Source organism: Astyanax mexicanus, unplaced genomic scaffold, assembly GCF_023375975.1.
Source record: "Astyanax mexicanus isolate ESR-SI-001 unplaced genomic scaffold, AstMex3_surface scaffold_40, whole genome shotgun sequence".
NCBI lineage: Eukaryota > Metazoa > Chordata > Actinopteri > Characiformes > Acestrorhamphidae > Astyanax > Astyanax mexicanus.
Window position 1 is genome coordinate 83264 of NW_026040050.1, and position 15186 is coordinate 98449.

General features: G+C 41.1%; 1 protein-coding gene across 10 annotated transcripts in view; it reads left to right on the forward strand.

Annotated features, from left to right (window-relative positions):
• lgals4 (galectin 4) overlaps positions 1-15186 on the forward strand; it is a 72418-nt gene that overhangs the window by 9492 nt on the left and 47740 nt on the right. For all 10 annotated transcript variants that reach the window (XM_049473589.1, XM_049473590.1, XM_049473593.1 and 7 more), the window contains exons 20-34: positions 1590-1703; positions 1827-1895; positions 2606-2694; positions 2890-3088; positions 3175-3288; positions 4576-4644; positions 4780-4868; positions 7046-7244; positions 7323-7436; positions 7773-7841; positions 7929-8017; positions 8116-8314; positions 8401-8514; positions 8662-8730; positions 8866-8954. In XM_049473589.1, the coding sequence (XP_049329546.1) occupies positions 1590-1703; positions 1827-1895; positions 2606-2694; positions 2890-3088; positions 3175-3288; positions 4576-4644; positions 4780-4868; positions 7046-7244; positions 7323-7436; positions 7773-7841; positions 7929-8017; positions 8116-8314; positions 8401-8514; positions 8662-8730; positions 8866-8954 (1685 nt within the window). The remainder of the gene's footprint in view (positions 1-1589; positions 1704-1826; positions 1896-2605; positions 2695-2889; positions 3089-3174; positions 3289-4575; positions 4645-4779; positions 4869-7045; positions 7245-7322; positions 7437-7772; positions 7842-7928; positions 8018-8115; positions 8315-8400; positions 8515-8661; positions 8731-8865; positions 8955-15186) is intronic.

Below are 15186 nucleotides of genomic sequence, written 5' to 3' on the forward strand. Positions count from 1 at the left end.
AAATGCTATGATATATAAGCCAGCCCAGTAAGGGTTGATTGTACCTCCTACAAAATAACATCAACTACAGGCTAAAGAATAGAGCCAAAAATCAAGAAGTCTCTCCTTAATATCGCTGTAGTTTCTCCTAAACAACAATGTGACCAGATGGCAGGACGGAGCAAGGGAGACTTTTATTATAAATCTCCTGCTGCTTAAATGTGTTTCCTGAGATAGAGAGCTCAGTAATCTCACATGTGTTTCCTTTTGAGGTTTAGTTCCAATCTCAATGACGGTGGTAGCTCAGCAGTTGGGACAGTGGTGGCTCAGGGGTTAGAGTACTGGCCCATCAATGACAAGGTTGTGGGTTTGATATCCTTTGTTGGTGGGCTGAAAATGTGGTAGCAGCGCATAGAATCATACAAAGCACAGAACATACAACACAGAACCTCCAGGGAGCAACAGTGGCGAGTAAAACTCTCTCAGAGCTGGAGGAGGAAGAAACCTTAGGAGGAACCAAGACTCAGAAGTACCTTGTACTACCACTTGTACTATCAAGGCTAATATATAAGGGGGGCCATCCTCCTCTGGTCAGACAACTTATAAATAAAAGTTAAAATTAATTCTACATCCATATGTCTAATATATTCAGGTAAATAGTCACACTAGAAATAGAGTCCATTAGAAATTTCCTAGTTAGAGTTCATATAAATTTTGATGCAATCAGTAGAGGAGGGTGAGCAACTAGTTCAGCTTTTCTGACTTCCATTAGTCTGGCCAGACAGGTGACAAGAGAACATCGAAAATACCTCAGTATTGGCTTAGACTGGTGGGTGGTCAACAACTCGGAGGAAGGCACAAAGATGGAATTAGTTTGACTGGAATCATGGAGACCAGTCAACTGGATTCTTGGACACCAGTCAACATGCAACAGTAACAGTAACAGTAAAAGTTGCAGTATTATGATTTTTTTCTACTTTCACTTTTTACTTCACTACATATTTTAATTTAATAGTTTAATACTTTGACCAGTCAACATATAACAGCATTACTAAAGAGAGACAGAATGTAACATAGACACAAAGTCATCCAAAAACTCCTCCTTTTCCCACCTCATAAGTATCTCATGTCTCATTGTGCTCTAATGGTATTTCTCCTAAACAATTTTAGAAATAACATTTGTGAGCAAGCTGATCTCTAAATGAAACCTTAGTGAGAGTCACAAATACGTCTCCTGAGACATCAACATTTGAGCAAAATACATTCCCCATGGGGAACTAAAAAGCGTACTGCTGCATAACAGGAGGATTCAGAAAAACTGAACTTAGTGCATTGTGGTGCCCCTGCTGTGTTTTGTAACGTGAGAGTAACATTGAATTAAGCTGTAAAAATGTTATTAATCTGCAAATCACAAAGACAACAGAAACTCATTTATATTCAGCTAAGCTAATGTAAACAAGTTTACCATGTCCACTCCAAAATCTCCTGGTTGAAAGTCTTTCTCGAAAAGCTGTGTGTTAATTGATATAAAACATTGTTTTGGAGTGGACGGCGTGTCAAAAACACAGGGAAAAACCTGCATGTAGGAAAGATTTTCAATGTTTCTACAGGTGTATGTAAATGGATTGCGACACTGCATGTTCAAGCACCGCTTTCCACTGGAGAAGATAGACACACTTGTGGTCTTTGGGGATGTCTCTCTGAATATCTTTGGTTTGATTAAAGTAAGTCATTTTTATCATTTTTTACACGAGAGATATGATAATTGTTTGTGATTTTACCACTTGTTAAATTATCTTCTTTTTTTTTCCTGTTGGCAATTGTTTTTTTTTTCTCTTTTTATTCAGAATTGGGAAACTTCTTCAGATTTCCTGTCCAGCTCCCAAACAGAAATCACCCAGCAAGTTCTCAAACCTGTGAGTAAATAAATTAATATAAAAATTAAATTATACATGCCCTAATTTGTAATTAGTATTTTTTTCTGGGTAATACACTGCTTGTCAAAAAAAAAAAAAAAAGTTGCCACCAAAAAAAAAAAGGTCACATACTCTAATATTTGGTTGGAGCGTCTTTATCTTTGATTGCAGCAAACATTCACTGTGGCATTGTTTCAATAAGCTTCTCCAATGTTAAAAGATAAATTTTAAACCAGTGTTGGATAAATTTTTCACCAAGATCTTGCAGCATTGATGATGGTAGAGTCTGACTGCTGCTCAAAGTCTTCTCCATCCAGCACATCCCAAAGATTCTCAATGGACTCTGTGGTGAAAAATTCATGTGTGAAAATGATGATCTCATGCTCCCCGAATCCTAAACTCTTTCACAATTCCAGCCCCATGAATCCTGACATTGTCATCTTGGAATATACCCGTGCCGTCAGGGAAGAAAAAATCAATTGATGGAATAACCTGGTCTATATTCAGTATATTCAGGTAGTCAGCTGTCCTCATTCTTTCAGCACATACTGTTGCTGAACCTAAACCTGCAGACCAACTTCAGGATCAACCCCACATCATTTACTTACTTATATCCAGGTGGAAACTTTTTTTGGTCAGGCAGTGTATTTTCTTCTTCTGTGTCATGATGTGTGTGGAAATGTGAACACTGTTTGTGTTGTGTACTACAGGCAATTCCCTGTGTGAGACCAATCACTGATGGGCTCAAGCCGGGAATGGCTCTGTGTTTCCAAGGAGTTGTTCCTGAAAATGCCAAAGAGTAAGTTCATTATTAAATTAAATAGAATACACACTGGCTGCATGTGCATCTTACCCGCAGGCAAGATGAGCAAATACAAGAATTAGAGTCTCTAAAGTACACTTGTTTATCAGGTATAATAAAAAGTTGCTGTACAATTGTATACTATGTACAATTTATGATATCCTTTTTTACTCTTTCATGTCTTTTTTTCAGATTTGCGGTAAATCTCCAGACTGGTCCATCTAATGAAGATGACAAAGCTCTCCACTTCAAGCCCTGCATTGGTCAGAAAGTGACTCTGAACAGCTTCAGGAACGGGAAGTGGGAGAGTGAGGAATCAGCTTCAGTCGAGCCGTTCACCAGTGGAGCTCCCTTCACCATGTTTTTCGTTACCACGCCTCAGGGCTATGAGGTACAGTGTTTAAAACACAGGAAAAAATTTTCTCCTATAAAATGAATCATAGTAAATTACACAAGAGGTTTTTAATGTTTCTACAGGTGATTGTAAATGGATTGCAGCACTGCATGTTTAAGCACCGCGTTCCACTGGAGAAAGTATCTGCACTTACGATCCGTGGAGATGTTTCTATGAACATGCTTGGTTTGATTAAAGTAAGTCATTTGATAATTTTCTGTGTAAGACACAATACCGTATTTTTCGGACTATAAGGCGCACCGTATTATAAGACGCACTATCAAAGAAAGCCTATTTTCTGCTATTTTTCCATACATAGGGCGCATCGCATTATAAGGCGCGTTAAGTGACACTAGAAAGGGTGCCTATATCAAAGTGAACAGGGGTGGCGCCATGTTTCCCTTCCCCCACCGGGGGTGGTCGCTTGCCGGTGGAGCGTCTCAGTATACAAAATATAGCTCTTTCAAAGTCAAACGAGTGCTGGATATTAATCTACACAGATTCCTCTCCTGAAAACTGTTTATTTGGGTGAGTAACGTGCTTCAGTTTATTTACAATAAGCTTAGATTTCCAGATGTCCACTAAGGCTTGCTGCACCAGCGTTAGCATAGCTATCCGCTAGCACGCTAGCTAGTCACCTAAACTAGTAAAGTTAACCCAAACTTAAACGACAGCGTTACACTGAGTAATCCTGCGTGTTCTGGTAAGACAGTGAGATATTAGCTAGCGATTCGTCCCCCGTAGCTTGTTTTAACACGGTAAACAAGCAGATTACAGGCTGATAAAACTCACCTCTGAGAGAGTTAGCGCTTAGCATCTAGCTAATGCTAGCCAGGCAAAGCAGCACAGACTTACAGGCCGATAACTCACCTCTGAACGGTGAACGCTTAGCGATTAGCATCTAACTCTAATAATACTGCTCCAGCAGTATTAAAAGTGCTAAATTTAGAAAATACTGATCTCTGAACAGTGAAAAAGCTAGCTAGCTAAGCGGTTAGCATCGAGCTAATGCTATTTATTGCTGCTCCAGCCTCGGAGCGGCACGGCTCTGCACGGAGTGTGTGTTTACTGCTCCTTACACCTGACGGGTAAAATTTAGATAATACTGATCTCTGAACAGTGAATAAGCTAGCTAGCTTAGCGGTTAGCAACATAGCTAATGCTATTTGCTGCTCCAGCCTCGGAGCTGCACGGCTCTGGACTCTGTATAGCACTGAAACTCTCTATAACGCTGCACGGAGTGTGTGTTTACTGCTCCTTACAACCTGACGAGTAAAATCCATACAAAAGGCGCACCGTATTATAAGACGCACTGTCAATTTTTGTGAAAATTAAAAGTTTTTAAGTGCGCCTTATAGTCCGAAAAACACGGTAATTGTTTTTAGATAGATTTTTAGACATAATCCTCTAAATAAATTATTTTCATATTATTATTTTTAAAAAAGTTCGGTGAGCAATTCTGTTTATTTTTCTCTTTTATTCAGAATTGGAAAACCTCTTCAGTTTTCCTTTCCAGATTCCAGTCAGAAATGGTCCAGCCAGTTCTAAAACCTGTGAGAAAATACAATTTACATAAAATCAAATTACAAATGGCTTCATTTTTCATGTTTAAATGACTATTTTTTTCTTGGATCTTCTTCTGTGTCATGATGTGTGTGGAAATGTGAACACTGTTTGTGTTGCTACAGGCAATTCCCTGTGTGAGACCAATCACTGATGGGCTCAAGCCGGGAATGGCTCTGTGTTTCCAAGGAGTTGTTCCTGAAAATGCTAAAGAGTAAGTTGATTATTAAATTAAATAGAATACACACTGCCTGCATGTGCATCTTACCCTGATCCAAAAAGATTCTGGAAAACAGTTCAAGACCTTGAAAATAACCCCCCTGTCCAGCTCCCCCACTCAATCAGTGTAAATGGTCCTATCATTACTGATAAGGTGCAAATGATTAACATTTTAAACCAACATATTGTAAATTCTGGACCTACTCCTGAAGCTAGTAACTTCCCCTGCATCCCTAGTACTTCCTACACTCAGTTATCCCCCAAGTCATCCTTATCTTTACACTCTAAGGACTCCATGAGACCTTTGAGCCCTATTCAGAGCTTTTCCTTGCAGGTCATATCAGTGGGTGAAGTGCTGGATGAGTTGCTTAAACTGGATGGTAATAAACCTGCTGGATTAGATGAGTTGGCCCCGTTCTTTGTGAGGATAGGAGCTCCTATAACTGCAAAACCAATTGCAGATCTTTTTAATTTGTCTTTACACACTGCTAACTTTCCACAAGTTTGGAAAACAGCTTTAGTACGCTATCTCTTTAAAGGAGGAGATCAGACGGACACTAGTTGTTATCGGCCAATCTCTATGTTACCGTGTTTATCAAAAGTGTTGGAAACATTTGTTAACCAGCAATTGACCAACTACCTGAAGACCTACAACATCCTGTCTGAGTTTCAGTCTGGATTTATATCAGGTTACGGCTGTGTCACCGCTACACTCAAAATCCTCAATGACCTTATTTCTGCCCTAGACTCCAAACAGTATTGCACAGCAATTTTTATTGATTTGGCAAAAGCCTTTGATAGTGTTAATCACTTGATTCTTCTGAAAAGATTGGACAGCATCGGTTTCACACCTCATTCTGTAGCGTGGTTTTCAAGCTATCTCATAGATAGATTTCAGCATGTTAAATCTAATAAACTGCTATCTGATTCACTGCTGGTGTCCAAGGGCGTTCCTCAGGGCTCAATTCTTGGCCCCTACTTTATTTTCTATATACCTGAATGACATTTGCTTTTTTCATCAAAACCTCTTTGTTGCACCTCTATGCTGATGAAACTGTTCTCTATGCAATAGGTCCATCTTCAGAGTCGGTAACCAATACACTTCAAAAGAGTTTTCATAGTGTTCAACAGTTCTTCTCTACCTTACAGTTACAGATAAACTATTCTAAAACCAGGCTCATGTGGTTTAGCAGGAAGGTACCTGCCTCTCCACCACTTCAAGACATAGCAACCTGCGAGGGCATACAATATGCCAGGTCACTGAATACAAATATCTAGGTATTTGGTTAGATAGCACCTTATCCTTTGCAACTCATATCACTAAATTACAGTCTAAAATTAGATCTAAAATTGGCCTCCTTTATAGAATGTGTTCTTGTTTAACCCGCTCAGCTAAAGTGACATAAGTGCAATTGACAATTATGCCCTTGTTTGATTACGGTGATGTCATATACAGGTCTGCCAGTGATAGTCATCTTTGAAAACTTGATGTTCTCTATCACTTAGCTATTCGTTTTGCCACAAACACACCCTTAAATACTCACCACTATCATTACACATCCGTCGTACCTCTCATTGGTATATGCTCATTTACAAAACCCTTCTTAGGATCTGCTACAACTGTCATCCTCTTATTATAACACTCGCAATGCCCAACTCATCTCACTGAAAATCCCTAAAACAAACACAGTGTTTGGATTATCTTTGTTTCAGTCTGTGTCTGCTAGAGACTGAAACGCATTACAAAAAAACATTAAAAATGACTGCTTTTATACCCAAGTCCGCTTTTAAAAGTGCTATTAACGGGTCTTCCCACTGAATGTTGTAACTGCAGTAATTCAGACACCTTATAAATGTTTTTTTTTTCTCTCCTCTCCTCCCCACTCTCTCTTTCTCTCTCTATGCTGCGTTGTTTGTGTGTTGTATGTTTTTCGAGAGGCTGTGCCTCTTGCCAGGCTGCCATTGTAAATAAGAAGTTGTACTTAATGATTTGCCTGGTAAAATAAAGGTTTAAAATAAATAAATAAATAAATAATAATAATAATAACATGCAGACAAGATGAGCAAATACAAGAATTAAAGTATCTAAATTATCAGGTATAATAAAAAGATGCCCTACATTTAACTACATACAATTTATGCTTATTTTTTACTTTTTTATATCTTGTGCAGGTTTGAGGTAAATCTCCAGACTGGTCCATCTAATGATCAGGACAAAGCTCTCCACTTCAAGCCCTGCATTGGTCAGAAAGTGACTCTGAGCAGCTTCAGGAACGGGAAGTGGGAGAGTGAGGAATCAGCTTCAGTCGAGCCGTTCACCAGTGGAGCTCCCTTCACCATGTTTTTCGTTACCACGCCTCAGGGCTATGAGGTACAGTGTTTAAAACACAGGTACTTTTATAAAATTAGTGATGGTGATTTACAGAAGATATTTTAAATTTCTCTACAGGTTTATGTAAACGGATTTCAGCACTGCATGTTTAAGCACCGCATCCCACTGGAGAAAATAAACTCACTAATAATCCGTGGTGATGTCTCTGCCAACATGATTGGTATGATTAAAGTGAGTAATGCTCTCAGTTTCTTTATAAATTGTCATATTTGTGGGTCATTTTGAAACTGTGAATTTGGTAGTATTGCTTTTAATTTTAATTAATTAAGCACAGAAAAATTAACGTTTAAAATATTAAAACTGATTAATGACCCTTTGAAGAACTAAACGGCTCTTCTTGGCCGATGTTCTGAACTTTAGAACTGAGGACCAGAATAAAATCCTACACACATCATATCAAACAGCAGAACAGCAGTGCCCTTAACAGCACTATTAGACACATCAACTCATGTTTTACTTTCTCTTGGATCATTGTTGATTTTGTGTTTATTTCTTTATTTGAATCAGAATTGGCACACTTCCTCATTCTCTCTGAGCAACTTCCAATCAGAAATGATCCAGCCAGTTCTCAAACCTGTGAGTAAATAACTTTCACATAAAATTAAAATAACACATGACTAAACTGGTAATGTTTGAAATAATTTAATCTTCTGTCTACTACAGGCAATTCCCTGTGTGAGACCAATCACTGATGCACTCAAGCCGGGAATGGCTCTGTGTTTCCAAGGAGTTGTTCCTGAAAATGCTAAAGAGTAATTTAATAATATAATTCAGAAATTTAAACAGACTAAACACTGACTGTATGTGATACTTTTGTTTTTTTTTTTACTCGTCTTGGTCCTTTTTTCAGGTTTGAGGTAAATCTCCAGACTGGTCCATCTAATGAAGATGACAACGCTCTCCACTTCAAGCCCTGCATTGGTCAGAAAGTGACTCTGAACAGCTTCAGGAACGGGAAGTGGGAGAGTGAGGAATCAGCTTCAGTCGGGCCGTTCACCAGTGGAGCTCCCTTCACCATGTTTTTCGTTACCACGCCTCAGGGCTATGAGGTACAGTGTTTAAAACACAGGAAAAAATGTTCTCCTATAAAATGAATCATAGTAAATTACACAAGAGGTTTTTAATGTTTCTACAGGTGATTGTAAATGGATTGCAGCACTGCATGTTTAAGCACCGCGTTCCACTGGAGAAAGTATCTGCACTTACGATCCGTGGAGATGTTTCTATGAACATGCTTGGTTTGATTAAAGTAAGTCATTTGATCATTTTCTGTGTAAGACACAATAATTGTTTTTAGATAGATTTTTAGACATAATCCTCTAAATAAATTATTTTCATATTATTATTTTTTAAAAAGTTTGGTGAGCAATTCTGTTTATTTTTCTCTTTTATTCAGAATTGGAAAACCTCTTCAGTTTTCCTTTCCAGATTCCAGTCAGAAATGGTCCAGCCAGTTCTAAAACCTGTGAGAAAATACAATTTACATAAAATCAAATTACAAATGGCTTCATTTGTCATGTTTAAATGACTATTTTTTTCTTGGATCTTCTTCTGTGTCATGATGTGTGTGGAAATGTGAACACTGTTTGTGTTGCTACAGGCAATTCCCTGTGTGAGACCAATCACTGATGGGCTCAAGCCGGGAATGGCTCTGTGTTTCCAAGGAGTTGTTCCTGAAAATGCTAAAGAGTAAGTTGATTATTAAATTAAATAGAATACACACTGCCTGCATGTGCATCTTACCCTGATCCAAAAAGATTCTGGAAAACAGTTCAAGACCTTGAAAATAACCCCCCTGTCCAGCTCCCCCACTCAATCAGTGTAAATGGTCCTATCATTACTGATAAGGTGCAAATGATTAACATTTTAAACCAACATATTGTAAATTCTGGACCTACTCCTGAAGCTAGTAACTTCCCCTGCATCCCTAGTACTTCCTACACTCAGTTATCCCCCAAGTCATCCTTATCTTTACACTCTAAGGACTCCATGAGACCTTTGAGCCCTATTCAGAGCTTTTCCTTGCAGGTCATATCAGTGGGTGAAGTGCTGGATGAGTTGCTTAAACTGGATGGTAATAAACCTGCTGGATTAGATGAGTTGGCCCCGTTCTTTGTGAGGATAGGAGCTCCTATAACTGCAAAACCAATTGCAGATCTTTTTAATTTGTCTTTACACACTGCTAACTTTCCACAAGTTTGGAAAACAGCTTTAGTACGCTATCTCTTTAAAGGAGGAGATCAGACGGACACTAGTTGTTATCGGCCAATCTCTATGTTACCGTGTTTATCAAAAGTGTTGGAAACATTTGTTAACCAGCAATTGACCAACTACCTGAAGACCTACAACATCCTGTCTGAGTTTCAGTCTGGATTTATATCAGGTTACGGCTGTGTCACCGCTACACTCAAAATCCTCAATGACCTTATTTCTGCCCTAGACTCCAAACAGTATTGCACAGCAATTTTTATTGATTTGGCAAAAGCCTTTGATAGCGTTAATCACTTGATTCTTCTGAAAAGATTGGACAGCATCGGTTTCACACCTCATTCTGTAGCGTGGTTTTCAAGCTATCTCATAGATAGATTTCAGCATGTTAAATCTAATAAACTGCTATCTGATTCACTGCTGGTGTCCAAGGGCGTTCCTCAGGGCTCAATTCTTGGCCCCTACTTTATTTTCTATATACCTGAATGACATTTGCTTTTTTCATCAAAACCTCTTTGTTGCACCTCTATGCTGATGAAACTGTTCTCTATGCAATAGGTCCATCTTCAAAGTCGGTAACCAATACACTTCAAAAGAGTTTTCATAGTGTTCAACAGTTCTTCTCTACCTTACAGTTACAGATAAACTATTCTAAAACCAGGCTCATGTGGTTTAGTAGGAAGGTACCTGCCTCTCCACCACTTCAAGACATAGCAACCTGCGAGGGCATACAATATGCCAGGTCACTGAATACAAATATCTAGGTATTTGGTTAGATAGCACCTTATCCTTTGCAACTCATTGTCAAGTTATCTCAGGTTCGTTTCAGTTCTTGGCTTAACTTGAAAATGCCTGTGTTGTGACTACAATTAGGGCGCTTGTATCCACTCCCAAACTCTGGATATTTTAGTAAATTTCCCCACAACAGATGAAACTTTGCCTCCTCTTAGGGATTTTTATTATTTCCAGGATTTAGTTAACAGGTTGATAACCTAAAATACACACAATAAATTTACTATTTCACTAACAATTGCAAATTATATCAATACTTAAACTTCTACATGTGCTAGGTGGCACGTTAGATCCTACCAGTGCCTCTCTGCAGTCAAACACGAGCTGAAACACCTCTCTGCACAACTCAGCTTCTCCTCTCTCCTCCGTGTGAGCGCCTGTCCAACAGTCTCCTTCTCCAATCCTGCACTGGTGTCTTAAACTACCTCAGAATGGAGGTTAAGAGTCGTTTGCCTCTGGTGCACGTCTTAGACGGACCCGTTTTTCACCGCGGGGAAAACTCAGCCTGCTCACCTTTTTTTTTTCTGTCCAGCGCGATTTTAGCGCGATTTCAGCGAGAGCACCGCGAGTCCGCAGCGCGAGCAGCAGCGCGGTTCAGTCACATGTTTCAAAGAAGGCATTCCATTTGCCGAACATCAACTTAATTTTTAACTAAACAGAACATAGTTAGTTACAGACACTGGCTCTTGGTACACTGCTAAGTTTCACTTTCACTCACACTTAGCTCCGCCCTCTCTCTTTTTCCATTATTGTTATTTATTTATTTACATTTTTACTTGACACCTCCCACTTGAGCTCCTGGTGTCAACCCAAGGAGGTCACCTCACTATGGTTGCCTTTCTCTGGTAAAGTCACTGTCCATCTCCTGCTCCTCTGCAGCAAGTAGGACAATCAGACGCCTAACATCCCTATGAAGGATTGTGGCAGGGATCTTGGTGGAGGGTTGTCTGGTAGCCTTGTCACCTTTATTGGCGAATCCCTTCTTAGCTGGTTTTGCCATTGAGACTGGGTAGCTTGGGACTGTTCTGACCTTGACATCTCTCACAATGCCTTTACTGTCAGCATTTACACTGACTACCCTGGCTATCTTGTACTGTCCCCTTAAAGCATTCTGGTCAGCAAGCCAGACCAAATCTCCAACAGCCACATTTCGCTCTTTTGTATGCCACTTGTTCCTCACAAACAAGTTCGGCCCAGCTAATTGACACCATTTCTTCCAGAACCTGTTCACTTCCTCTTGAATAGCCTTTAGCCTTTTGTAAGGGTACCCTTGAAAACTAAAGTCACCTGGGTCTCCTCTGGGTCCGGTTCGTCCCAGCAGTAGTGAGTTGGGGCTGATGTACTCAACAGAGTCTTCTCTACTTTGTATCCTGGCATCAATAGGTCTTTCGTTGGCCAAGTTGGCTGCCATGTAGAGGAAAGTCTGGAATTCTCCCCATGTCAAACTACCATCTCCTCCTAGGTTTTGCAGAGCTCGCTTTATTATCTGCACAGCTGCTTCAGCAGCTCCGTTTCTATGAGGAGAATCTGCAGGATGGATGTGCCAGTGCCATTCTGTTCCATTTTTAGCAGCCTCTCTCTCCAGTTCAGTTTTATTCAACTGATCAAGGTAGCAATAAAGCTCTCCAAGTGCAGGCTTTGCTCCCGTGAAATTTGTCCCTGGATCTGACCAAAGCTTTCTTGGGTGCCCTCTCAAAGCTGTAAATCTCTTGTAGGCTAACAGAAAACCTTCAGAAGACTGGTCACTGACCATGTATGGCTCGTGATGCCATGCAACACCAGACGATTCCCCACACTTTGAGCTTTACTCTCTTTTTCACCTCATCCCTCACCTCATAAGGGCCAAAGAGATCTAAAGTGGTGAACTCAAACGGGGTGGATGGTGTTGATCTTTCAGGTGGAAGGTCACCCATGATCTGCCGACACTTCCTGGCCCTGGCTTTTCTGCAGATAATACAGCTATCTACGATTCTCTTTGCCAGTCTTCTGCCTTTTATCACCCAAGCCTTCTTTCTCATTTTGAGGAGAGTTCCTGCTACTCCTTCATGGTTTGTTTTATGAGATTCCAAACACAGTAATGTGGATATCCATGCATTATGTGGTAGAACTGGTACAGCTGTTCTGTCTTCACTGAAGTTTTGGACTCTGTCTCCACACAGTAGCAGTCCAGAGCTCTCTTCTCTGTACACCACCAACCTGTTAAGGGTAGTGACAGAAAATGTTTCATTTTCTTGAGCAGACAGAACCAGATCCCGGAAAGCATCTTCACGCTCCCTCACGTTCAGCACTAGTTCTTTTGTCAAGTTTTTAGTCGCCTTCTTTTGAAGAGTAACCTCCCACTTTGCCTTTTCACCGGATTGATTTTTTAACTTTAGCCATTTCTTGGCAGCTTGCCAAACCCAGGCAACAGTAGAGACCAATCTATGCAAGTTACTGAACCTTGTAACGTCTATAAGTGTCTTGACCATCGAGGGAGCTGGTGCTCTTCCTCTAACTGTTCTCTCAGTGCTTGAGCTTTGGTTGTACTCTTCCAAACTATTTCCCTGTCTTGCCATGTTTTCTGGTGGTTTATTAGCTTGACTTCTTGTTATTGCAGCAGAGAATGATTTTCTCTGAAGCTTGCTGATATCCTCTCTGGCATCAACCGCAACCTCTTTTGCTGACTTTTTTGGCCATTCTTCTTCAGGCCTTCTCAGGAACTCTGGTCCCCTTTGCCATACAGAATGTTCATTTAGGTCTTCAGGAGAACTTTCTCTGGTGATGATGTCAGCGATATTGAAGTCTCCTGGAATCCACCACCAATCACTGATTGAGCTGTCCTTTTGAATTTCCCCAATCCTATTGGCAAAGAAGGTTTGGTATCCGTAGCTGTCCCGTTGAATTGCTCCCAGCACTGTCCGACTGTCCACTAGGTAGAGCCAGCGTTCTACTTCCATTCGGCTGTGCCTTTCAATATACTTCCGAAGTCGAGTTGCAAAGACTGCACCGCAGATCTCCGCTTTAACAGCCTCCCCCTTCTGATTCAGTGGTGTCAGTTTGGCTTTGGATTCAATCAGTCTGACCTCAATTCCTTGGTCAGTTTGCCACCTTAGGTATGCCACAGCCCCGTAAGCACTTTCGCTCCCATCTGAGAATGTGACTCCCCATGGCTTTCCTTTCCAACCAGCTGGTGTAAGACTCCTCTGAAATGTAATCTGTCCAAGTTGCACATATTCCACAAACAGTTTCACTGCATCCTCTCTAAGGCCCTCTGAAAGTGGATTATCCCATGTGTCACGTGTCAGATTTCGTGATCCCACCTCCTGGAAAGCCTTTCTCACCAGAACAGCACCTTTTTGTTTGGCTGGTGTGACAAGGCCGATTGGGTCATAAAGTCCAGCCACTTGACTTAATAATTCCCTTCTTGTCAGGGGATTAGGAGTGTTTTCTCTCACCTCACCTTCATGGAGATCCCGACCTAACCTCATCTTCTTTTTCCTTTTTGAAAAGTTAATTGAGGTCATTAAATAAAGCTTGTCCTCCTCCACGAGGTATCCAACTCCTAGAGCTTTATTTTCCCCATCCTTCATTTGATTTGGAAGTATCAAGGCATTGCTCCCCTTAGCTGATCTTTCTGCATCAGTGGTCTCTGCAGCTGATGTCTCCTCACTTTGCCCTGACCGAACCCATGGCTTGAGATAGAATCCACCAGTATTGAGAATCTCCTCAACCTCACCAACTATCTTGTCCAGAATGTCTTTGCTGTTATGAGAGGTAAGAATGTCGTCTACATAGCTGTCCTCTTCAAGGACTCTCCTCGCCTCTTTAAGGTCAGTGAATTCGGGCAGTCTGGCTGTCTCCCTCATAGCTAACTGAGCAATGCACCCTGCTGGTCGGTCTCCGATATTGACTCTAGTAATGGCATACTCACTTAAATCTTCTTCTGGACTGTCTCTCCAAAGAAAGCGGTGAAGGTGCATTTCACGCTCTTCCAACCACACCGAATTGTACATTTTTGTGATGTCACCTAATGCTGCATGTACCCCTTTCCGGAATCTTAGTAATACTGCTCTGATTGGATTAAGGACATCTGGCCCCTTGAGCAGAAGGTCATTCATGCTTAACCCTTCAAACTTCTGGCTGCTATTCCATACAAGCCTTACTGGAGTTGTTACTGAATGGGGGTTTGGAGCAACCAAGTGACTCACATACCACACTGGTCCCTTCCAGCTGCTGATTTCAGTTGTGAGTTTTTTCGCAGCTCCCCGCTCCACCATGTCACGGACTTGAGCTGTGTAGGCAGCCTTCCACTCAGGTGTTTTAATGAGTTGCCTTTCTGTCCTCAGGAAAGTTGCTTCCACTCCTCTTCTGTTGTTGGGAAGAGAAGCTGGATCCTCAGTCCATGGATACTTTGCATCCCAATGGGGTGTCTTGCTGTGAGCATCTTTTTTGATGTATGTGAGCCCTTCTTTGATTACCTCGAGTTCTCTTTCCTCTGCTAAGGTCATCTCTTTCCCTCCTGGTTGGCAGGTTCCACAGCGACAACCTCCACACTTTGGTTCACAAGCTGCCCCAATACTGTCCCACCGCCACCATTCAAGGAACTCTCGGCTTCCAACAGCTGTACTCACAGTCCTAGCCGTGGCCTTTTGTGGCAGCCACAAAAGCCTGGGTTGTATGACTTTTTCTTCATACTTGACTGCAGCTAATCTCATAGAGCGGGCAAAATGTGTCTTGGATTCATGTGCTGCAACCTCTATCTCCTCAAATAGGTCAGGGTGTGCTCCACCCACAATCTTTCCAAGTGGGCTTTCCCATAAGACAAGATCTCCCACAATTTTCACTCTTTGTGGTGCGAGTTTGCCCTCCCGGTGGCTGATAAGGAGTTCAATCTCTTCGGGTCTTTTTAGCTCTTCAAGCTCGGCCTCTGGGAAGAACCTTT